We start from the raw sequence: 24,235 nt of genomic DNA on the forward strand, positions 1-24,235 counted from the left end.
TAGTAGCCCAAATACTTAAAAACTTGCAGAGGGTATCCCTTCTGCACTGCACAATGTGCCCCCCACCCCAACACATACACACTCCATGCACATAACCATATGCACTCGCAGTCTAGCCATTTGTTTTTGTATTAAGATCTTCAGCAGAAATATTTTAACATCTTAATTGCTTAATTATTTGAATTTCATGGAATATAAGATTTTAGACAACTTTTGTAACTATTTTAAATACACTACTTTATTTCCACCCCTCCTATCATACTTATTTTGTGTTCAATATTACTCCACTTCCTTTCAACCTACATCCTTACCTTACTTTACTCCAGTCTCTTTATTTTTCTTACTAATCAACATTATTTTTCTACTGTTTACATTAACAGCTTACTTATCTACTGCTATACTTTTCCTTCGAATTCTCATATCTTATAATTGTCACATATTGTTATCCCTTTGCTGTTCTTATATGTTAATAACAATTTCTTCTGCGTGTAATAGACATGTTTTGTGTTGTTTGTACAGTCTTACCCTAATGGTCAGAGAAGTGGCAGAAAAGATTCCTGAACTAGAACAACCACACAATTTACAAACAAACATATACATAACTAAAATAATGGTATTTTGAACTGTTTAATGTTATCAACACAGATTTTATTGTTATTATTTTACTTACAAATTATACAACTGAGGGTGCAAGAGCAACACCCCCATTATTAATTAGAGCTGTCATTAACTGCAAAACTAATTTAATTGCATTTCATAAAAAATAAATGTTCATTTCATTACTTTTTATATTTCAATGTTTTTGGTCACATTTATTTTACTTGTGAACATATTTACTGTTCTGTAATACAAAGTACATATGTTTAAATGTTGCTTTGTTTAGGGTTACTCAATGTTACACGCTTTCTCCGAAAGTTTTAGGAAAACTGGTTAATTAAATGAGTGGCATATCTACATAAACTAATAAAACAACATGAAAGCTCATGTTAGCTATAAAGTAAGTTTATCTACACTGTTTCCTAAAATGGCCTAAAAGTTTTAAAGTCAAACGTGACTTGCAAAAATAATGTTAGTCTGGATAACAGAAATCACTGTCACTGGAAATAATATACTAAACTGTTTTTTACACAATAATCAAATAAACATGCGAGTCTACACCTCCCTGAATAATTCAGGCTCTTTTATTCTTGCAGACACCAGATGGTAAGACATTTTAGATGGTCACTTAAAGACATTTTAAATAGTAAGTTCTGGTGATTACTGTACTGTAGAAAGTGCTGAAAGTAAAATGCTCATTACTCTTATAACCTGAGCAAACTTTAGTAACACAGGATACTGCAGTTATACTTGTAAGATGTTGACTTTGTTATCTTCTTGAATTGCATTATGGCTTCTTTGTGACATCAGATGCAGAACACCTGACTGTAGTCTTCCTCGTAAACACATAGAATGTTTCTGAGACTGCTCTCTCCTATACTATTACAGGAAAGCTGACCTTCATTAGAGAAGCTACCAATTCAGCCTCTAGCTCAGTAACTGACTGTATGACTGAGTATATATTGTAACCCCTCTCCAGGATTGTACCAGACAAGGCAGACATTTTCCCAAAGAATGAGGAAATGTGTAAGTATGCCAAGTAGAAGTTAGGCCATATACAGTATATGGGTACTAGTCCGTGCAGCCTCACACAATGATGGACACAGACCTCCTAGAGAAAGAGACTCCAAATAAATGCCACTATATGAGGTTTATGCTGAGTTACTATTCTAATAGTAGGCTTTCCACAAACTGAACTGTACAACCCCCCATGAAAAAATGGACAAGAAAGACATGAGAAAAATAATCTGAATGCATTAAAGCCATTGGAACAAATGTATAAAAACGTATTTAATGAATGATTACAATCTCTAGAGGCTAAGAGATTGCATACTTTACCTACAAGTGTGTAGATATTAAAGTGAAATAAATTTACAGAATGCATTAAACAAGATAGTAGTCTTCAAGACAATTTCTTGAAGTAATGTCCTTGGCAAATTTTATACATGTCTTCAAGCAAGCCTCAGAGAAGCAAGTTTTAGCAATAAGGAATGAGGACAGGACAGTACTTTTAACTTTTACCGTGATGGTTGAATTCACCACACATCAGAACTCATTTACTCCAAAAGATCAACTTCAACTAATATCACTGTATACAGTCTGCCTGCATACTTTACATGCATATGCTTTGATTAGTAATTCCAATATACGTATGCGTATCTTTTTGAATACGGGAGTGTCTTTAGCATTTATTAGAAACCCAAATGTACATTATGTGGTCTGGTTTATATTACACTGACGCATAGTCTGAAATGATGAAGTAGGCTGCATGCAGTCTCTTGTGTCATCTTGTTATAGGTTTAAATAACAACTGTTATACATTGTTAAAAGTAACTACAGATAAGTCACTTTATTCTTGATTTGAGAAATTGTGCAGCTGCAACCTGCAAAGGGCATATCTCAAAAGCCTAAAAATGTACAGTGTGTTACATTTCCAAAGGTTGCAGGGAAAAGAAGACCTGAAAGTTTTTAATATAGTTGAGATCTGTGAGGGAGAGCCAGTGTTGCTTTGATGAGGTAGACTTTCAAGAGTTAATTTGTCATGAGGAAAAGAAATCTGCTACATATATGCCATTTGTTCTTCCTGGGGGAACAAGCTCCAATAGAAAATATTGATGCTTGTGTTACTGTATTAAAACATCTAAGCCAAACATTGTAAAAGTGGTGAGAAGTGTAATGTATGAATCTGAATCAAGTGTGGTATCAGAAATGATAATAGTATCAGATTTTTGAGAGAAATTCATTTAACCTTAAATAAAGTTACTAATGTGGGCAGAGTAGGTAAAATTACTTGATCATAGTTAAAGGGGCTCATAGCAAAGTTACAATTGTGCAAAGCTACTTGTGAAACTGAAAGTCTACAAACAAGTCAAACAAGTAAAAGTGAGTTATAAGCCATGACAAAAGTAAGAAAAGTATGACAGATGTGTCAGTGATTAAATTCTACACAAAATGTTGCCATACTTAGGGAAAATAAATATCTTGTGTTTGGTCTTATGAACAAAAGAAGCATAAAGAGAAATCGCTTTGCAGAAGTGTGCAGAATGAAAGAAACAAACTTGACATTAAAGAGAATGCATACAGAGCAACAAAGTCATGAATATAAGTTAGGCACCGGACCTGTTCAAAATGTTTACAGACTTAATAATAAGCAAGAAAGAGGCATGGAATGTATGCTGATCCTTTGAAAACCTGAACAGAGAACTCAAAATTAATAGTGAAAGTACTGTGTTTAAAGAAAGTCCCTTCCACAGAGTCATGTAATTTCTTGAAATGTTAAAGGTGCTGAATCTAAAAGAGAATAATTGAAACATGATCTATAACTTGCCTACAATTTAGGCTGTCATGTAAAACCACTCTATCATAAAGTACTCTATATAAAAATAAAAATGAAATATTATTTGGCTGATAGTTAATACATGTGTTGCTGTGGCTACTCTGGTTTGTTTAATTTGCCAGACATTTGGTATGATGAAAAGTGTTCGTACTGTTAACATGTAGACTAAATACTAAATATTTTTGATAGCACTGGCAATGGTTTCCATTTTATGTCCAAAAAGTGAACACTCATCTAATGGTATGGACAACTTAAGCCATGCACTTCAGAAATGATCAGCAGAAAGGTGATCACTGCCTTTGAAACACTTGCACCCACAATTCAACTAAATCGTTGTCTTTATCACCAGTAACTGTGGTCATGGCTCACTCAGACTTAAATATACAACTACACACTCAGGAAATCCCAGTACTTTTATATGTAGCATCAGTCCTAGATCTGCTACTGCCAGCTATTAAAACTTTTAGTACCCAGCTCACAGGTACTGCATAGCATTAAGTATTTCATTTTATTTTTCATGTTTTTACCAGGGTAGTACACTGATCACAGCTGATGATTTGAAAGTACAGCCAGAGTACCTTATCTAATATGCTAATCACTGATTCATTCATCTATTCTCTAACTGCATGATAAATCCAGTTCAGGGTCACTGGAGAACTAGTGCCTATCCCAGAACTTACAGTGTGTACAAGAAGATAAACTAATCCAAGTCAGGGTGCCACAGGCCATCACAGTGAGAACTGTTTTTAACTATGTCAGATTTAGCATGAAGTTAAACTAGACCTCAAGTAGAACAGATACTGCTACAGATTTATGCAAGTTTGTGGGTTGTGTTCTTAACAGCATGGATTGCTAAGCATAAATCTCTATTCAGGAGTCTGTAAGAAACAGAGTACAGGGTAGATGGGGGTCTTCAGTCCATTGATCTTTTTAGTTAGGAGATTCTGGTGTCTTTCCAGCTGTATTATATGTTTGAACAGATACATACTAAAAGAGGCATTATTGTCTACAAGTCGTCTGATCAAGGCAAGTGTAAAGAAATTATAATTGCTTTTGACCTGACTACCATTGCAATTCGGTAGTCAAAGGAAACATGTTAACATCTGCTACCAAGGGTAACAATTGCACACTTCTTTGCATTTGTTAGCGCATTTCTAATACACCCATTTGTATGGTTTATTCCTCACTGTAGTAACATGGCATCATATGCAGAGTGGAGGTTAATGTCCAGCATTCAGTCATCAGAAAATGTAATTAGGCATTTGTCTGGGTTAGCGGTTTGCAGATCAATGTAGATGCCAAACATGAGTTACAGTACTGTGCCCTAAAGAATAACACTAGTCACCTTTTTATCTTTCTGAAGTGGCACCAGCCATTTTACCAGTACAGATTATTTCTGTCAGACAGTTTGCTATCCATCGTATAACACAATGGTCTACAGTTTTTTTTAAGCTTGTCTTTTATTTTAGCATGAGGAAAAGTGTCAATGTTCTGGCCAGATCCAGGTATGCCTTATGAATTGCATGGCATCTATCTACAACTTCAATGGCTTTCTTGAAAAAATTTGCCAAGTTAAATAGACACAATCCCTTTGACAAAACCATATTGCTACAGGTCTAGAGAATTACATTCTTTTATATTGTAGCTTATGAAGTCAGATACAATATGGGTCTTCAGTACTTGGGATCAGAGTTCCAAACCCCTTTATGGAGCATCTTAATTATAGCCAACTTCCATACCTATGACTAGGCTTAAACTGAAGAGTTTTGGCTTGTTGATTATGCCAATATTTATATTTATATTCATATTCATTTGCATATTCATATTCTGCTTTGATCACTTATGGCAACTTTTAAATTTTTCCTGATCTTTTTTGATAGAATCTTTAATGTAGGTAGACTCTGACTTATTGCTGACCTTGTTTTTTTATTTTTTACAGCACTTATTAATGCTGGCATTCTACTAATGTGGTCTATATTTTATGCTCTGCAATATATTTGGATTTGACTAGGATTGTTTGCTTTATGCTATTTGTTAGATGGCAGTAAATTTCATTAGTTAATTGACAGCTGAGGCTGCATAGGATCTGGAAATCTTGCAGTTGAACTTTTACAGTTTTAATTGGTTTGTCATTTTAAAGCCTTTAAATTCAGAGTTATTCATTGTGGTGGGTTTGCATGCCCTTAAAGAGAAGATTACTGATATGTGAAATCTGACCAGGGATGAGGGAACTATGGGAGTGGTGCGAGTAGGTGTGATGTTGTCAGTGAGGATGAAGTCAGGAATATATTGACTTTGAGAGAAATTAGCATTTACTAAGTCTAGGAATCTATGGGTTGTTATAAAACTCACCACTGAAAAAGTGAAAGACTATTATGCATGAGCATATTTTGTTAGAAGTAAGCAATAACCCAAATTGCAAAATTTTTGGAAAGATGCTGTGATACAGTTATGTCTTAATAAACTTGTCCCTTAGGACTGTTGTTACCTTAGGCATTTGGTCTGGCCAGCCACAGCCCTGTGCTTACTTTTCTCTCCTCAAAGACTCCTCATACATGCTTAACCACAAATTTTAAACTGTGCCCTTACAAGATAATAGTTACCTGGAAATTTTTAAAGCCCTTTGCAGGAAGCACTTTATTTTGAATTGCGTAACTGCTAGTTTCTGACCATTTTGTGTGTGTGTGAAGCAGTTATGTTTTTAATATCTGTGCATATACATTTCACAATGCATTACAATGCATTTATTGTTTGGGTTGTTTGTCAGGGGTTCATCACATTAGTATAGATTATACAAAAGTGCCTGCTCAAAAAATGTTCCCATAGATATAAGGAGTTAAACCAATAAGAAATTGAATGGAATAGAGCACATCAGTGTGAACAAGAACTGAATGAGAACTGACATGCTTACACTTATAAAGTCTGTTAAAATTAGTATTTATATATCTACAAGATCTTAATAAAACTATGGGTCATGCTGAGAATTGCACGTGTAATGAGATGTTCTGAAATCTACTCGACTTTTGATCGTTTCCTGGAATTATGTGTGACTGTAAAGCATAACATCATCTGTGCAACATAACTGTGAGCACCTTGTCCATTTTGTGCCTATATGGGCTGTTAGTGACCTTAATCTGGGATTGAAATTCAAGCTTGAAGCTTTGAGAAACATATGGCAGCAAATGTGAAACTAGAAACAGTATATCAGGCTTAAAACTCAAGAAGAAGAAGATGGCATCTTTGCAAGCTGCTACACATTTGTCACAGGCAAAACTAGGACAGGGCAAAGGGATTAGCTACCCTTGGCACTAGGTATAGGGAGCATGATTGGCAGACAATGATGGAGTGCAGTACCAGGATTCTGAAGTGGATGTTGATACTGTGTTTGCAGTCATGGATTTAGCACTGCAGTGTTCAGTGTATGATAATTTAATTGTAGTAAGTCACTGGTTAAAATAGCTGAAGTGGTTAACTACAGTTTCAGAACAGAAAAGCTTTTTTTTTGGTCCTCAACTAGTTGAGGGAGGCACCAGTTTGGGGAACAGTAAAGGCTGCCAGATAACCTAACTATAGTTCTGACATTTACTTACAGGTATGCCAAATGAAGTACTAAAAGACACAATGTCCCTAAAAAGAGCTAGTAACATTTCTGATACCAACAGACAGCTATTAGCAAAAGTTAGTCGGCCAGTAAGCAGTGTTGTTGGAGCAGAAATTATATAATTACAGCTCAGTCTTTATAAATAGGAGGATTATAGTTATAGACAAGCACATGGGACTAAATATTGATGGCATATAAAATTGTTCCAGGTGTAGTATTCTACATGGGATTGGTCAACTTGAAGGCAAGAAGTGACCTGCACCTGAGAAAATCATAGCTACTAAGTTAATGTAAGGCTCTGCTATGTACACAGAGACCAGTGGTTATTGAGTCTGCCCACTGTGTTACAACTGAGGTTAAATCAGATTTACCAAGACTTTTCATTGTCATAGGTTCATAGGTTGGTACTGAGCTATCTGCCCGAAGGCATATAGATTTGGTTTTGCTAAGATGGAGCATGTTCAACAATTCTGGGTTGGACATGGCTCTGTACGTTAGACAGAGATCACCTCTGAGAAAGCGGTATGCAACAGAGAACAATCTTAGCTTTTTCAATCGTGCTGCATAGGCAACTGTTTGAGGCCAGTAATTCTCTTGGTTCATTAATAATAATTCATATTTTTGAATTATATGGACTGAGAGAAGGTTTGCAGAAATCAAGGGAGCTGGAAATGAAATGTAATTTTGCATAAATGGCAAACAGCTTTGTTCCAGGTTACAGTCAGATATTCTTTAATAAGAGTAAATTTCATGTATAGTTTCATTTTTTTTGGTTGCACTGGTTTCTCAAAAAGGTGGACAGATGTAATCTTTTGAGCATCTTGAAGAAGCATAAGCCTACTTAGACATCTGGTAGCTAGAGAACAGATGGTCAAGAATAGCCAGTCCACTTCAAGGAACCTGAACTGAGTCTCCAAAATGGGATTCACTGCATGTTGAATGGAAAAAATGCTCTGTATCAGAACTGACCATTTGAATTCCAGATGCCAGATAGGTTTGTAGTTCTAGTAGGACTGAATCAAAGACAGAATCACTTTGGTATTTACAGAAAGGGAAACAAAAGTTGCAGTTTTCATGAGGTACCCAAAATAGGTTTTACTGTTGGCTGATCTTCAGGAAACAGCTGAGGGTGCTGCTCTGTCAGCAACGGAAATATGTTTGAAGCAGGGGAATGTTTAAATGGCTGCAGTAAGGACAATAGTGGAGTTAACAAATAATTATCAAGAGTGACTGTTTAATACATATTTTGTTTTCTTGTGTCTAATTTGCTTTCTGCAGTTCAAAAGTGGCATTGGTTGTGTCTATAAGACTACAACTTATTTTCAAGGATATCTGACTTCTATAGCTCAATATTCATACCTCTCAACTCTCCTCAGTTTTCAGGAAGGTGACTGATTCTTGCTAAACATTTTGCTTTGTCCCCCCCCCAAAAAAATGGTGAGAGAAAAGGCAGTAAGATTATACTTTGTGGGCCAGATTCCAACAGAGCTGCCCTCAGTGTAAGCATGCCCTGATTCCAAAATATTTGCTGTAAGTGCAAGGCCTATTTAAAAACAGACTTACACCGGGGACCAGACTGCAATAGACCTGCTGTATCACTTACAGTGACAAGTCCCATATATAATGATAGTAATTATAGTTGCAGATTTTTCCTATTTTGAAAAAAGTCAATTTTGATTCATGTCTTTTCATTCTGTCAACTTTCAAAGTTAGCAGTGCCAGTGTTTGAAAATGTGTTCTTGATTTGGGAATCTTTATTCCTAACTATGATTGCTTTTGTCCCTGAATCTAATGTTATGAGGTTAAGAACCATGGGGGTATTAACACATTTATTTAAGATATGTGTAGATAAAAGCGCAAGTGTTTAGTAAGTGCTGTTTTTCTTTCTACTGCATCTGGTGGTGGACTGCTAAAGCTATTTGCAAAGAAAAAGGAATGTTGCTAAGAAAACTGTGAACAGCAAATTTTGCTTCTTGCACATGTCACTTTTTGCATCACATTGTTCTTACAGCTTATTGTAAGCTCTTTGGTCGTCATTTACAAGTTTGCTGTTGTTTTCACAATTTTAATTTGACACAGCAAACTGTAATGCCAGCTTACTTTAGAATGAAGATGAACAGTTTCTTATACGTTTCTCATCATTCCATCTACATCTATAGTGTAATGGTTGTTAGTTTTCTCTTTGGTGCTCCTGTTCGTAGAACATCTGACTGTTGCATGAGTCCTTCCAGTGTGATCTTATTTTAGGTAGCATATGGATCATGTAGAAGAAATGTTATCTTTTATTTAAGTTCAAATTTACAACTTTTTTATGTTTACAGTCAGAATTGAAATACATGTATGTTTTAGATACCTCTTTGCATGCTATCCACTTTTTAAAGCTATACAGAAATGAATGTAAATGGTTACCACAAACTTCTTATTGAGAATTATGAACCAAAAATAAGTTTCAGCTACAGTTTGTCTGTTTTCTTTTTTCTGTGAATGATATCATCTGAGTATGTTGTTTCTATCACTTCTGACTCTAGGACATACAGTTTTGGTGTCTGAATATCTTTTGGTGGAAATGCTTTTCTATTCTTTTTTGAAATCCATCACAGGTTCATAAGTGTGTATTAGGCTAATAGCCTTGGAGCGCCTTTACAAGCGTAGCCCATAGAAGTGTCCTGGCATTGTAACACCGAACATTAGTTTCCAGTGCCTCTATCAAGTAGAGGTATTGGAGTGATCCCTGGAGTGAAATTTCTATTACCCATCCACTCATCAAGATTTCTCTTGAAGAGGAACAGTGAGGTGCTCTGCTTGACATGTATGGGAAGTCTATTCCAGAGCATGGGCACTTTATCTAGGTGAGGAACCTGTCCCTCCAGCATGTTCTGTTGATTGTGGTAATGGGGTCGAGGTCTCTGGAGCGTGTGGAGTTGGGAGGGTGGCTTAATGGCTAAGGTGTTTGCATTACAAACACAAGGTGCAGGGTTTGAGTCTCACAAGGGATAATTGGCTAGGCTTAAAATGGCTTGCAATGGCAGTTAGCTTAGTACTAAACTATGAACCTATGAACCTATGGTGTGAAGGGATTGGGATTTCTTTAGATGTAGCATTTCTAACAGAACTGGGTCAGACATGGCTTTATAAGTCAAGCAGAGATCACCTCTAAGTAAGTAAGTGAAATGAGACAGAGAATAGCTGCAGTGTTTTGAGTCTGTCCATGTAGGACATGTGTTTAATGCCTAGGATCCTCTTCGACAGGTATTTCTGTGGCTTCTCCAGCTACTGCAGGTGTCTAGTGAGGTACATGCAAATGAGGCATTATACTTGATGACTGGCCTAATGAGGGAAGAGTAGAGAGAGATGATGACCTCTTTTTTCCTGGGTGCAAAACCCTTGGTAATGAGATGTGCCACATAGAAGGATTTTCTGACCACGCTGGCAATGTGGTGGTTGAAGGAGAGGTTGCTGTCAATCTCCATCCCCAGATCTCTTATAACGCCTTCAGTGTTCAGTGGGCTCCCATCAAGGTGGCAATTAGTAGGAACTGAATTTTTAACAAAGGGGATGATGATGCATTTGTTGGCATTAAGCTTAAGACCATGGTTTCGACACCAGTCATTGGTCTCAGTGAGGCCTTTCTGTGGGATGTCTGCATCACTCGGGGAGTTAATAATGGCTCCCAGCTTGCAGTCATCTATGAACTTGGTCAGCCAGAGTCCTTTTGTGTTGGCCTGGACGTCTGAGATGTAGATGCCAAACAGGAGAGTACCCTGGACCAATCCCTGTGGGACACCACTCATGACTGGTTGGCAGTCTAACTTGGAGTCTGCTACTTTCACACTGTGTGTTCTATGAGCCAATTTGCAACCCACCTAGTGATACAGAGGTTGATGCCTAGTTTGGTGAGTTTATCAATAATTCCCAAGTGAGGAATAGTCTCAAAGGCCTTGGCCAGCTTGAGGTAGGTTGTATGTACTGCCTTGCCTTCATCCAGAGCCCTGGTGACTGACTCAAAGAAGTCAACCAGGTTGAGCAGGCATGATCTCTCTTTCATGAAGCCAAATTACGTGGGGTCTAGAGTTTGGGGATTTCCTATATCTTTGTTAATCAGGTCCATGATGATGCACTCCATAGCTTTACATATCAGACTCATCAGGCTAATGGGGCAATAATTACCAGGGTCTGTAGTCACTCCCCCTTAATGGAGAGGGATGACGGTAGCAGTGCGCCATTCGGTAGGGAGAAAGCCTGAGGTGAGGCTGTGACTGCACAGGGCACACAGATATGGTGCCAGTTCACTTTGTAGTTCATGTAGAACACAGCCAGGGATATTATTGGGTCCCATGGAAGCTACATTCTTGGCCTTGGACAATGAAGCTTTAACCTTTGAACCCTTACTGTTTATTCTTGTTTAAGCTGTGTGATTCTTTTCTTCGTGATTACATTTATCTGCATGATTTAACGTTTCTGACAGAATGTATCCCCATCCATCATTTTCCTGGAAAAGGACACAGATGAAGGACTTGTAGTGTAAGGTCTTATATAAGCATCCCAGAGCCTGGACATTTTTTGCATTTATATGTTGAACTACCATTATGCTTGATAAGTAGAAAGTGGGAAATTATGCTTAGCTACAATTCTGTTTCTAGTATGTGATTGATATTTGTCACTGTTTTTCCCTCTGGAGTAAGATTATTCCTGTTTGTGTGTGTGTGTGTGTGTGTGTGTGTGTGTGTGTGTGTGTGTACTGCCTTCCTTTAAATCTCATTGTGAATTAAGGGTTGAATTGTCTTGCTAGTCTGTGAGTGGAAATCTGTTTCTAGTTTTAAAGTAAACAGTTTGAGGAGTTTTGTTTATTTTTGATAAAATTATTAGATGAACTGCTAGGAAAGTGCTGTAGTTTATAGTAAACAGTAGAGTTAAGTCACATCTGGCAGACAAACTTGCACTTTGTTTTTCCTCATTGACTGTAAATGGATTAATCACAGCTCTTAAGGGTAGAGTTAATAAGTGAATACGTTAACACAGAAGAAGGTGTAGATTGTACTATTTCAATAAAATAAGCTAAGGAAAGTAGCTTTTGTTAATGTTTTAAAAGAGCGGAAGTACTGAGCTGTAATTATGTGTGCTTTTTTTAGGAACACATGCTCTCTGTTTCATAAGGACTTCTGATTGCAGAAAATGCACGAGATGTCAGACAAGAATACAAGGTGGAGAATAACTAATGTCATAATGAGTGCGACATTTTATGGCCCAAACTACCTCAGTGTAAAAGTACTCAAGTTTTTTTATGCATCATTGGTCTCTGTGTGAAAGAAGGATGTCACTTCTGAGGCCGTTTAATATAGTTCAGAATCCCATACTGGATAGAATGCCTTCCAGCATGAAACATTTGGACTCCCATAGACTAATGGTTCTTTAGTTGTAGAAATGTTTTTCAAGGATTGTTTACAGGATGTATGTCCTAACCATGTTGTCTTTACTTATGTAGTTGCAGGGACTGTCAGTGTTATAATTTCTGGTTAGACCTACATTAACTCAATCATAATCCGCTATATTGTAATTTCCTCCTTGAAAACCAATATGAATATAACAATATGTGTGCTGGTACATGTGCCAAAGCAGTACGGAGTGAAAGGCATATCTCAGATAACTGGAGAATAAGCATACTAGTGCCAGTGTGCAAGAACAAAAGGGACATCCACAACTGTGGGCAGTACAGAGGTATCATACTCATGTCTATATTACATAATCAAACTTTTAAAAGTTTGAACATCATATGGTCGACACCATATGATCGAACTTTTAAAACTTCTAAATGTAATAAAAAAAATAAACCAAAGGAAAAAACTACCTGAACAGTTTAAGCAGGGGGGGCAAGCACCCCTGCAACCTCTCACACCCCCTGCTCTTTAAATATACCAACTCCAAGATCGCACTACAGTGCAGAAAAGGGAAATCTTCCCATTCCGCACTGTATGGAGATCTCCGTTGAAACGTTCAAACTTTTAAAAGTTCAATCATATGGTGTTGACCATATGTAAGAGTTCGACATCGTGATATAGACCCTCATACTCCTGTCACATGGCATGAAAGTGCTGGAGAGAGTGACTGATAATAGCAGGAAGCAAGAGTCACATTCAGATCAGGAAGCAGCACAACTGACCTCATGTTTGCAGTAGGACAATTAGTGGAGAAGAAACGAGAAATGAGGAAAGACTTCAACCGAGCATCCCTAGCCTTGCAGAAAGCATATGACAATGATCATAGGTGATTATAGGATCATAGGTGATTACTAGGCTAATGACCTCAGGAGGCCTTTTTAAGCCTATCCATGTTTCCCAAAGGTAAGAATTAAATTTACATTTCTTTTATGTTTACAGTCAGAATTATAGTAGTATATGGATGTTTTATGTAGGTTTTATTATCACATACATCAACATAGACAAAGGGTTACATGCCTTAACCATTATGACAGCATCCAACTCAAGAATGCTGATTTGGGCACTTGTGTGAAGGTTTTAAGTCTCATAAACATTGGTAGAATTAATCCAGGCTACATATAAGGACTCAATGAATCAAGTATAAACACTGTGTTCGGTCTCACAGAAGGGTTCCGCAGTGGGAGTGGGTATGCAGCAGGGTTCAGCTCTGAGCCCATTATTATTCATACTGGTGATGGGCTACATTAGCAAACAGGTTGGAGGGAAACGAGCGACAAAGTTTCAACATGCAGACTGAGCAAGAACTTCAGCAAAGAACAGGGAAACAGAATGCAAAACTAAAGGCACATGGTATGAACCTGAGAACACATAAGACAATTGTAATGGCAGCAAATTGGAAAAATCAGAGGAAGCTCAGAATTACGATTGAAGGGAAAACAGTGGAAAGGTTAACAGCTTCAAGTATCTGGGAGGTATGGTTGAGGAGAAGAAAGTCTGAATGAGAATGTCAAAGCTAGAATCAGAGGGGATGCAGCCTGCTGGCATAGAGTGTCAGATGTAGTGTATGACATAAAAATGCCAAAAAAGCTGAAAGGTAAGATGGACAAAACCGAGGCATGATCAGTACTACTGTATGGTACAGAAACCTGGGCAGTAAAGGCAGAGCAGTTGAGGAAGCTAGAGGTGAAGGAAATAAAAGGTCTGAGACAGGTGTGCGCTTTGTGGGATATTCAAAAAAATAAGAACATCAGAGTAGAAGCCAAAGTAGCTCCAATTTCAGAAAACATCAAATAGAATAGATGGACATGTACAGAAAAGCAGAGCACAGTCTGATAAAGATGATTTGGGACAGACAGGAAGTATTCAAGAGGAAAAAAGGGTGAAAGAAGACTTGTGACAATTAGGCATGACTGATGAAGAAGGCAAGACAGTGGTACTGAATAGAGAGGGATGGTGACAGTTGACAAGACACTCTGATCACATGCAGAAAATGGGAAAAAGAGGGCCGGTGATTGTGCGCTAGAATAAGTAAATATACAATGAATAATGACCATTAGAAGGGTAACAGTGTAAAGACTATTAACACCAAGCTGCCTGAAAATACAGAAATGCGGACTAGTAAACTTCTGTGTAAGACTCTACCCTCTATATCCACTTTATTTTGCTTAATTTGTTTGAAAGACACTACAACATAACTTACCTGATATATGTGCACTTGTAATATCAGATTTAAATCCCTTTATGAGAATGAATTACTCCTTGTCATTTAAGCCATTTGCCATGACAATTACAAAAACCTGCCCAACGTCACTTTATGAGCATGGGAACCATTCCATATGAAATATCTCACCTATCTAGAATACAGGTGAACAAATATTAAACATAAACACTGCTTATAAAGAAATGCATCACTGGGCATAGTACACAAAGATATGAAATGTATAAACATTCTTACTCCAGATCCAGGAGGCCCAAGTGGTCCAGGTTCACCCTACAATATAAAACAGATGTAAGTCAGCCTCAGAAAAAAATCAAACGTTTTAATAAATACTTGGTTATAAATAAATTATAATGCATTACGACCTATTGTTATAGCAGAAAATCAGCCAGATTACTAAAGTTACATTCTTAAACTGCTTTGCTGACAAGGAGAAAGCGGTAAAATAACTTTTTTAGCAATGCTTGTGATAGCCACAAGTCTAAAAGCTTCACCACACACCGTGTAAATAATACTCAAAAGGAGAAAAATGAAGACAATATTATCAAACAAGTACAGCTGTGATCAGTATATAGCTGTATTTACACTCCCATTGGACAACAACATGAATGCAACTTTAAGTCAGATAATCTGATACAGGAAAGTCGCCAGAACAACAGAAAGGAAATGACTAAAAAATGTTGTTAGAAGCTGTACAAAAATACACTATAAACAGCAATGTGTTGTCTAGTAGTACAGCATTTATCATAAAATCATTCAAGAGATATGCACAGCACTTATCAGAACCACTCAAATATTACTCGGCATACGTATCTCTCAGGGAATAAATCCCTGTTACTGCTATTTTTTATATACATAAGTGTGTGTCTGTATGTGTGTGTGTGTGTGTGTGTGTGTGTGTGTGTGTGTGTGTGTGTGTGTGTGTGTGTGTGTGTGTGTGTGTGTGGTGTCTACATGTTTGTGTGTCTGTGTTGCTTCTGAATCCAGATTTGAGTAGCCATAATAGGTGTTTCAACTGACGTAGCAGAAGTACTGTCTATATATTACTTTGATATTCACTCAGCTTTCAAGACATATATCCTACCTAGGACTGTAAATTTAAGCAAAACATTTTTTTTCCCTGCAGGATATGAACTGCAAAAGGGATAAAGCTAAAATAATTATGTCACTTTTAGGCTGCCTGGGACATATTTGCACTAAAAAATGTGGCTAAGATGTATACTAATGCTAAAATGCCAGATTCAGTGATCTGACATTTATATGCAGCTGGTATGGATCAGTCACTTCCTCTGGGTGCAGGTCCCTTTTGCACTTACTGTTTGCTTGGTGATTCACTCCTAGTTATGGGAGTTTAATCCTGGTGATGACAATGGAATGTGGTGCTCTGATTGTTTGGTAAAAATGGGTGCAACATTAACTTTTTTAGATCATGCTGAAAGCCTGTGAAGTAGTGTGCTCAGAAAGCAGAAATGAATACATATAAGCCTCATTCAAATATCAGCAGCCACTGCTGAATTTCATGATCAATGTTCTGCACTGGAATTTAGAACCAGATTTAAAAAGAAAGATGTTGTTTTATTTGAAAATTTGGCTTTTTCTCCCAGCTCAACAGGCAGCTGGCTCCATGGCTGCTTTAATAAGGTGTAATACAAACCTTTACACTTAGCGTATTGTCAAGTGAATTGTTTAATATTCATATTGCAACAGCTGGAAAGACCACAGAAGTACCTCACCAAGAGGATCATGGGCCTCAAAGAGATGCCCTATGCAGCTCGACTAAAGAAACTCCAGCTCTACTCTGTTGCTTACCGCCTGCTCAGAGGTGATCTATGCCTGACTTATAAGGCCATGTCCAACCTGGAATTAATGGACATGCTCCACCTCAAGAAAACCAAATCTTTTAGAGCCACACACTCCAGTGAATTAAACCTCAGCACAACAATAAACTGGACATGCTAGAGGGATAGATTCCTGTCCCAGAGACTTCCCTCGCTCTGGAATAGAATCCCAGTTTATGTTAGGCAGAGCCCCTCGCTGACTCTCTTCAAGAGGAATCTTGACGAGTGGATGGGAAATCGTAGATTTATCCCTGGGATCACTTCAGTGGCCCTGCTAGACAGAGACCCAGGAAACTAATTTAAATGGGAGACGAAAGCCAACACACTTTGGCTAGGCTTATAAATGCCCTTGGGCAGATAGCCTAGTACCTACCTATGAACCTATGCACCTATAAAAGTTATGCCTTATCTGTGTATTAGCCTTACAAAATGCATTTACCAATCTCTCTGCTACAATGTATAATGTATGTATAGTTCACCTTGTCAGTAAACACTCTAATTGCATTTTATGTTACCTACATTCATGGTAACAATAAAGTGCTTTATAAATTATTTAAGTATAAAGAAATTTATAAAAAAAAAATCAGTGCTGTTATTTTACTTCAGGAGTCAAAAGTATGTGAATTCTTAAGAAATAATTGTTGGGATTAGACAACAAATAGAAAAAAAAACTTCAATTAAGTAACTTTTCAGTTTAGTTTAAGCAGAAGATAAATAAGGACTCAGTATGCAATATGTCAGAGAGCATACTGAATGCAATAAAAAAGTCACGTTCAATAAAATAGAAAAACATGCATTACAAGAAACAAAAAACAGTGATTAAGACTGACAGTGACACACAACAAGGGATGAGACCACGACTCAACAGTTGTGCTGCAGTCCTTAATATAAACATTGATAAAAGACTTTTAACATTGTTGTCACACATAGCAGATATTAATGTTTGCAAGACATATTGATACTATTTCAGATATAGATGATAAATTTAAAGTTATTAAAGACATGTTAGACAGTCACTTCTAGGCAAAGAAGAATGTACAATTTCAAGTCTATAAATTCAAAGGAGCTGAGCAGGAAAATAATGATGCCATATGCATACATTACTTTAGATGAATTGTCCTGATAAGAAATTCTGAAATTGCTTATACAGGTAAGGAAAAAACAAAAACAATAGAGGCACATAGCTCAAGAAGAATAAGACAAAAGGCACTGCATAACCGGATATGACATGAACATTCTAGACTTTGCAAAATCATGTAAACTGCCTGAAATGTGGGCTGTGAAAATAAAAGGATGTAGAACAAGAAAGATTAACAAAGTAAATATAAAAATAAGGGTGTGATAATGAAAGAGTAAAGGTGTGCTATCATGGTGGCAAATAAAACAGGATATGGTCTATATAAATACATAATACACACAAAACCAAAGCACTGCTATTTTCAACACACTTAATGTTGACAAGATACAAAAGATTATTATTTTACGTATCATTTGTATCAGAGATATTCCAATCAATGACATAGCAACCAATAAAATGCATTAGGACTGTATGAATTTAATAAAAAGTGTACTTGAATTTTATGGTTTCATTTATTGAGAAAGGGAGCGTAAGACAACTTGTTAAAGGCCAAACGCAAAATATTCTCACTTGCCAGTGCAAAAGAGATAAGAGGCTTACTAGACATGGGTAATTAAAACACAAAATTGACATCAGTACCTCTACTGTACAAAAAATACATATCATTTGAAAAAAAGGTATTTACTCAGTGATATCTCAATTATCTTTGTGTCAAATTTGTCACAAACAAAGCAGAACAATACTAGAAACTTGTTTTAGTTAAGTTGGCCTAGGCTTATGACTGAGTGAGGAATGAGACAGAAAACAAAAGATTACAGCCTGTGTCAGTAAGCAATTACCAGATGTATTTAAAAGATACTCCTAAAATAAGACTGAAGCAGTGGCAATTGTATGATCCTATGGATCTATTTAGTTTGTACTAATTTTTAACCTTAATCCATTAGAGACAATGCTTAAAGCAAAAACAGAAGAAACAGAAGTCCAATGTCCAAGACGTTATTAAGAACACAATAAAAAGGCAAAGCTTTCAAGTGTAGAACTCTTTGTCAATGCATATTAAAAATAATCCAGCTTCTCTCATTTAAATATAGACTCTAGTCAATCAAAATAAGGCCATATGACAAACTTGCAGTCACATGATGTAGAGATAAGTCAGGTGATAAGCATTCCAAGTCTCATGTCCAAGTAAAACATATAAATGAATGCATAAATAAATAGATCTATAACAGCCCAGATAAATTTTAAAAACAAATAATGAATATATCAACAGAGGTACATAAAAAATACTATTAAAAACTGGCCTAGTAATTAACTATGAACCCATGAACCTAAAAACAGTAAGAGATAGGAAAAGAAACAAAAAAATCATGCTATTACATCAATTATGCAATTCTATGCAGATAATATGTGGCAAAGAGAAATAAAGATGCTGTTAATGTTCACATAAGAGCAAAATATGAAAAGCAGAAAGATAAAATCATAAACTCATCTGCTGAAAATGCTGACCAGAAAGGATGAGACCTATAATACCAAAGCAGCTGCAGCAGCACTGAGCTGAAAAACCCTAAGAAGTTGAACCTGGAGATGTAAGTGCAGGTATGATCAGATAAAAAAATCCAGGCAAGGGTGAAGTGCCTGAAAAGATTGCAAAAGTCTTTGCGGTGACAGGTTAAAATAGGAGACATTTCTGGAAACATTGAGCTAAAAAATCTTAAGAAATTCAACCTGAAATGTAAGTGCAGGTATGATCAGATAAAAAATTCAGGCAAGGGTGAAGTGCCTGAAAAGATTGCAGAAGTCTTTGCTGTGACAGGCTAAAATGGGAGACATTCCTGGAAACAGTGATCTAAAAAACATTAACAAATTCAACCTGAAATGTAAGTGCAGGTATGAGCAGATAAAAACATCCAGGCAAGGGCCTGAATAGATTGCAAGTGTCTTTGCTACGACAGGCTAAAATGGGAGACATTAGTGTATCTGGTTCAATTGACTAAATTGCATAAAGCAACATGGACACATATTATGATAGATTTTTATAGACTTGTTGCAGTGTATACTCTAATTTTACTCCCTCCTGCATATTCACAACTTCTAGTTGTGGAGTCTGGGACATCCACATCAACTACGGCTGAAATAACAGTCGAAAACAAGATGTTTATTTTACTTTAGATATCTGAAACTGCAAGAAGTTATACTAGTCCATCAAATGAAATAATGCAAAGAAGGATGGCAACATTTTTATCAGAAGAAAATGTAATAATAGTGGAACATTGACTTATGATCATTGCTGGAAAAGCCACAAGAATAGGCAATACAAAAGATACTCATAAGGAAGAGATGACTAGCATGCAGAGAGGAAATAACGGGGGACACACCAGCTAGCCTAACTTTAAAACATGGCTATAGTAATAAAACTTCATTATTATATGAGCTGCAGATCATGTCGGCTATCATTTTACTGACAAGCATCGTTGGTTTTCCTTCTATCTTCTCTTGCAGATTAAGACCATCATATAAAACTGATAGTAAAAAGCCCTTGATTCTGGCATTACCTAATTAATGAAAAGAAAAATACCCAGTATCATTAAAAGTACAGCTGTGTGGTGTCTTTTGTTTGTAAAGACACTTATGCAATGGAATTCTAAAGTCAGCATTTAATAACACTGACATTTCCTTTTCAGTACCAATCCCTTTTGGTTTCTTCTACCTTAAAGTTTCCAAATTTCTGCATTTCAGTTTGCATATGAATTTTATGAAAATAAGTATGCTGCAGGTATGTGTACGTATACAACGTAAATACTGTATACCTTTTTCCATCCACATTATACGTATTTGTATATGCTAATCTCTGTTCATGTAGTGTATTATGAATGCCATTCTAAACATACTTAGATTCATCCTATTTACATTTACAAAAACATGTACCGTTATTGTATATCAATATGTGTACCTTCAGTATGTAACCTCAAAAGTATGCATTGTCAATTATAGAGTACTCCTAGGTCCCAAAGTAAAATATTTATTTTATAGTAAGGCTAATGTATTGGACAAGATGGTCAAAGCTATCTGCTGCTTATTTATTTATTTATTTATTTATTTATTTATTTATTTATTTATTCGTTCAGTCATTCAATTTAGTAACTTCAGTAGAGCACTGATCTATATGGCCCTAGTTCCAATTCAGCCTGGACAAATATAAATGACAGTAGACAAGCAAGTTAAGAAGTATTATTAATACAAAATGGTGTGTGACAATAGAACTGAGTCAATTACAGTAATAATAACTTAGTACACAGTCTAAGGGACAACACAAAGGAATGATTAGAGTAAGGTGGGAAAAGAAGGAAGGAAAATAAACTGACAAGAGTAACATACTGCATAATGAAGCTTAAAAAGGTAATAAGTAAACAACACATCACTAATAATACCTACACATTTCTGATTCAGTTAAATCCTAAATACTGATCAGGATGCCGCCCAGTCAGGTTAGAGGAATGACAGAAAACTGCATTATAAGTGTAGCTTATGATCAGCATCATAAGTTAAAGTTATGAAAAAAACAATTTACTTCAGAAAAAAAAACTCAACTGAAAATAATTACATTTGCTTGGGCTTCTTACATACTATAATCTTAAAAAAATAGTTAAAATACACATATGTGGAATGCATGAAACATGCTCAGTTTTAAATTATACATCTCTGAGCCTTGAATGCCAGGTCCTCACCTTTTGCCCTTTTGGGCCTGCAGGTCCACGGTCTCCAATTGGGCCAGTTAATCCCTAAAAATTAAAACAGGTACAGTAAATGAGATGATACCCAAACATATTCCATATTAAATGTGCATACCAAATGAACAACAATAAATGTGGATACTTATAATATTTATACTCAGATTTACTGTATGTTACACTGCTTTAGTCTAGGCACCCCTACAGCAAATGATGTAAGCAAGTCTGTGCTTACATGTAGACTCTGAATTCTGTCAATTTCCATATTTCTTGCTCAGGAACCACTATTTCACTCAAATGTGTCACCTGCTCCTAATACATCTGAGGTATGCTATAATAGACCACTGGAACATGTAGCACTCCAGGAGCTATTTGTCACTCAGCAGCAGCCTCAGGTACCGCTCTTAAATGATAGTCTTTTCAAAAATAGTAAATGAACAAGAATGTATTGTTTGCAACTGTAGTGAATTTTAGATGTGGGTGTCTTACATAAACACACATACACATAGACATGCACACATTAAAACAGATACATTCATCCTTTCTATTACACAGGTGTTACAAATGGAAAGCATCACGCAAGTTTTATGTTATATTAAGATATACACCATTAAAGTTGTTCATAGGTTCATAGGTTCATAGGTTCATACTAGGTTATCTGCCCTGGGGCAATTATAAGCCTAGCCCGATTCTGTATGGCTTACGCCACCCCTTGATTTGAGTATAATGTGCCCTTTTTAAGGTTTAGTTTACTGTGCCTCTGTCTAATAGTGACATGGAAGTAATCCCTGGGACAAACCTACGATCCCCCATCCACCTATCAAGATTCTTCTTGAAGAGATTCAGTGAGGTGCTCTGCCTCACATGAACTGGAATTCTATTCCAGAGTGAAGGGAGCCTCTGGGTTATGAACCTGTCCCTCCAGCAAGTTCTATTTATTTCTGTGCTGAGGTTCAAGTCCCTCGCGTGTGGCTCTAAGGGATTTAGATTTACTGAGGTGGAGCATGTCCATTAATTCTGGATTTGACATAGCTTTGTATGTCAGGCATAGATCGCCTCGAAGTAGATGGTATGCAACTGAGTAGAGCTGGAGTTTTTTTAACCGAGCAGCATATGGCATCTGTTTGAGACCTTTGATCCTCTTGGTGAGATACTTTTGGGGTCTTTCTAATTGCTGCAGGTGTCGGGTAAGGTACATCCCAAAAGGGGCATTGTATTCTATGATGAGCCTGATGAGGGATAAATAAAGGGGCACGATTACCTCTCTTGATCTAGATGTGAAACCCTTCGTGATGAGGTGGGCTATGTAGAAGGTCTTTCTAACCACTTTGGCAATGTGGTTTTCAAAGGAGAGATTGCTATCAACTTGGGTCCCCAGGTCCCTAATCACTTTCTCTGTACTTAATGAGTTTCCGCCTATGTGGTAATTTGTGGGCACATTGTTTTTGCCAAAGAATATGACTATACATTTTTTGGCATTTAGCTTTAAACCATGATGCTGGCACCAGTTATCTGTCTCTGTGAGACCTTTTTGAAGGATGTTTGTGTCAGCTGGAGAGTTGATTATGGCGCCCAGTTTGCAGTCATCTGCAAACTTGGTGAGCCATAGTCCTCCCACATTTGCCTGTACCTCGGAAAAGTATATACCGAACAAGAGTGGTCCCAGGACAGAACCCTGTGGGATGCCACTTGTGACTGGTTTCGAGTTGGACATGGCTCCAGCAACTCTCACTCTGTGGGTTCTGTCTTTGAGCCAGTTTGCGACCCATCTTGTGACATAGGGGTTTATATTTAAGCTGGATAGCTTATCTATGATGCCCAAGTGGGGTATTGTGTCAAATGCCTTTGCAAGGTCCAGATAGGCTGTGTGGACTACCTTCCCTTCATCTATGGCTTTGGTGACTGTTTCAAAGAAGTCAACCAGGTTCAAAAGGCAGGATCTGCCCTTGACAAAGCCGAACTGGGTAGGATCTAGTGTTTGTAGGTCCCCAATGTCTTTGTTTATGAGTTCCATGATGATCCTCTCCATAGCCTTGCAGACTAAGCTAGTCAGGCTTATGGGGCAATAGTTTCCAGGGTCCATAGAGGCTCCACCTTTGTGGAGTGGGACCACTGTTGCTGTACGCCATTCTGTGGGCACATATCCTGTAGTGAGGCTGAGATTGTATAGCTGTTTTATTTGAGGAATTAGTTCCTCTTGGAGTTCATGTAGGACGCAACCTGGGACGCCATCTGGTCCCATGGAAGCAGTGTTTTTTGCTTTGGAGAGGGCAGCCTTCACCTGAGCATCAGAGATGTTTGGGAGGCAGCCCTCTGCCGGGATAGATACTTGCTCTTTTGGGGGTGGAGAAGTTTGCACTGAACCTGTCTGCCAAGATATTGGCGATGTCTGTGGGTTCAGTGTATTTTTTGTCATTTAGAATCAATTCAGAACAAGTCTGGGAGTTGCATCCCAGGTTTCTAACATAACTGAAAAAGCCTTATGATTGTCTTTGGTGTCCTGTGCAATTTTTCTCTCGAAGCTGGCCTTGGAGGATTTTATGAGGGATCGTAATTTTTTGCTAGTACTGATCAGAGATGCCTTCCCTATTAGGGATTTTGCTCTATCATGTAGTAGCTTCCTCCTTCTGTTGTACAGTTTATTTATGGCAGGGGTCCACCAGACTGGATGCCTGCCCTTGGATGATTGGGTCTTGGTTTGTTTGGGATAGCATGATCCATGCATTCCTGGAGATGTCCGTAGAATGCATTTATATAGGATTCTGCAGTTTGGGCCGTAGTTTCTACTGGCCCTGGGGCCTTGAAGGATTTCACTTTGGTTTTGAGAAGTGAGAGGTTCGCTTTTGAGAAATTTTCACTGTGGTTTTCTGGGCTGGGGGTGGGGTCGGGATGTGGACATCCAGT

General features: G+C 37.3%; 1 protein-coding gene across 1 annotated transcript in view; it reads right to left on the reverse strand.

Annotated features, from left to right (window-relative positions):
* Positions 1–24,235, reverse strand: part of COL9A1 (collagen type IX alpha 1 chain) — a 655,564-nt gene that overhangs the window by 272,354 nt on the left and 358,975 nt on the right. The window contains exons 11-12 of the mRNA XM_044063896.1: positions 21,329–21,382; positions 14,925–14,960 (exon numbers count right to left, since the gene is read on the reverse strand). Of these exons, the coding sequence (XP_043919831.1) occupies positions 14,925–14,960; positions 21,329–21,382 (90 nt within the window). The remainder of the gene's footprint in view (positions 1–14,924; positions 14,961–21,328; positions 21,383–24,235) is intronic.

Source organism: Protopterus annectens, chromosome 2.part2 (genome assembly GCF_019279795.1).
Source record: "Protopterus annectens isolate FY-2018-M chromosome 2.part2, PAN1.0, whole genome shotgun sequence".
Lineage (NCBI taxonomy): Eukaryota > Metazoa > Chordata > Ceratodontiformes > Protopteridae > Protopterus > Protopterus annectens.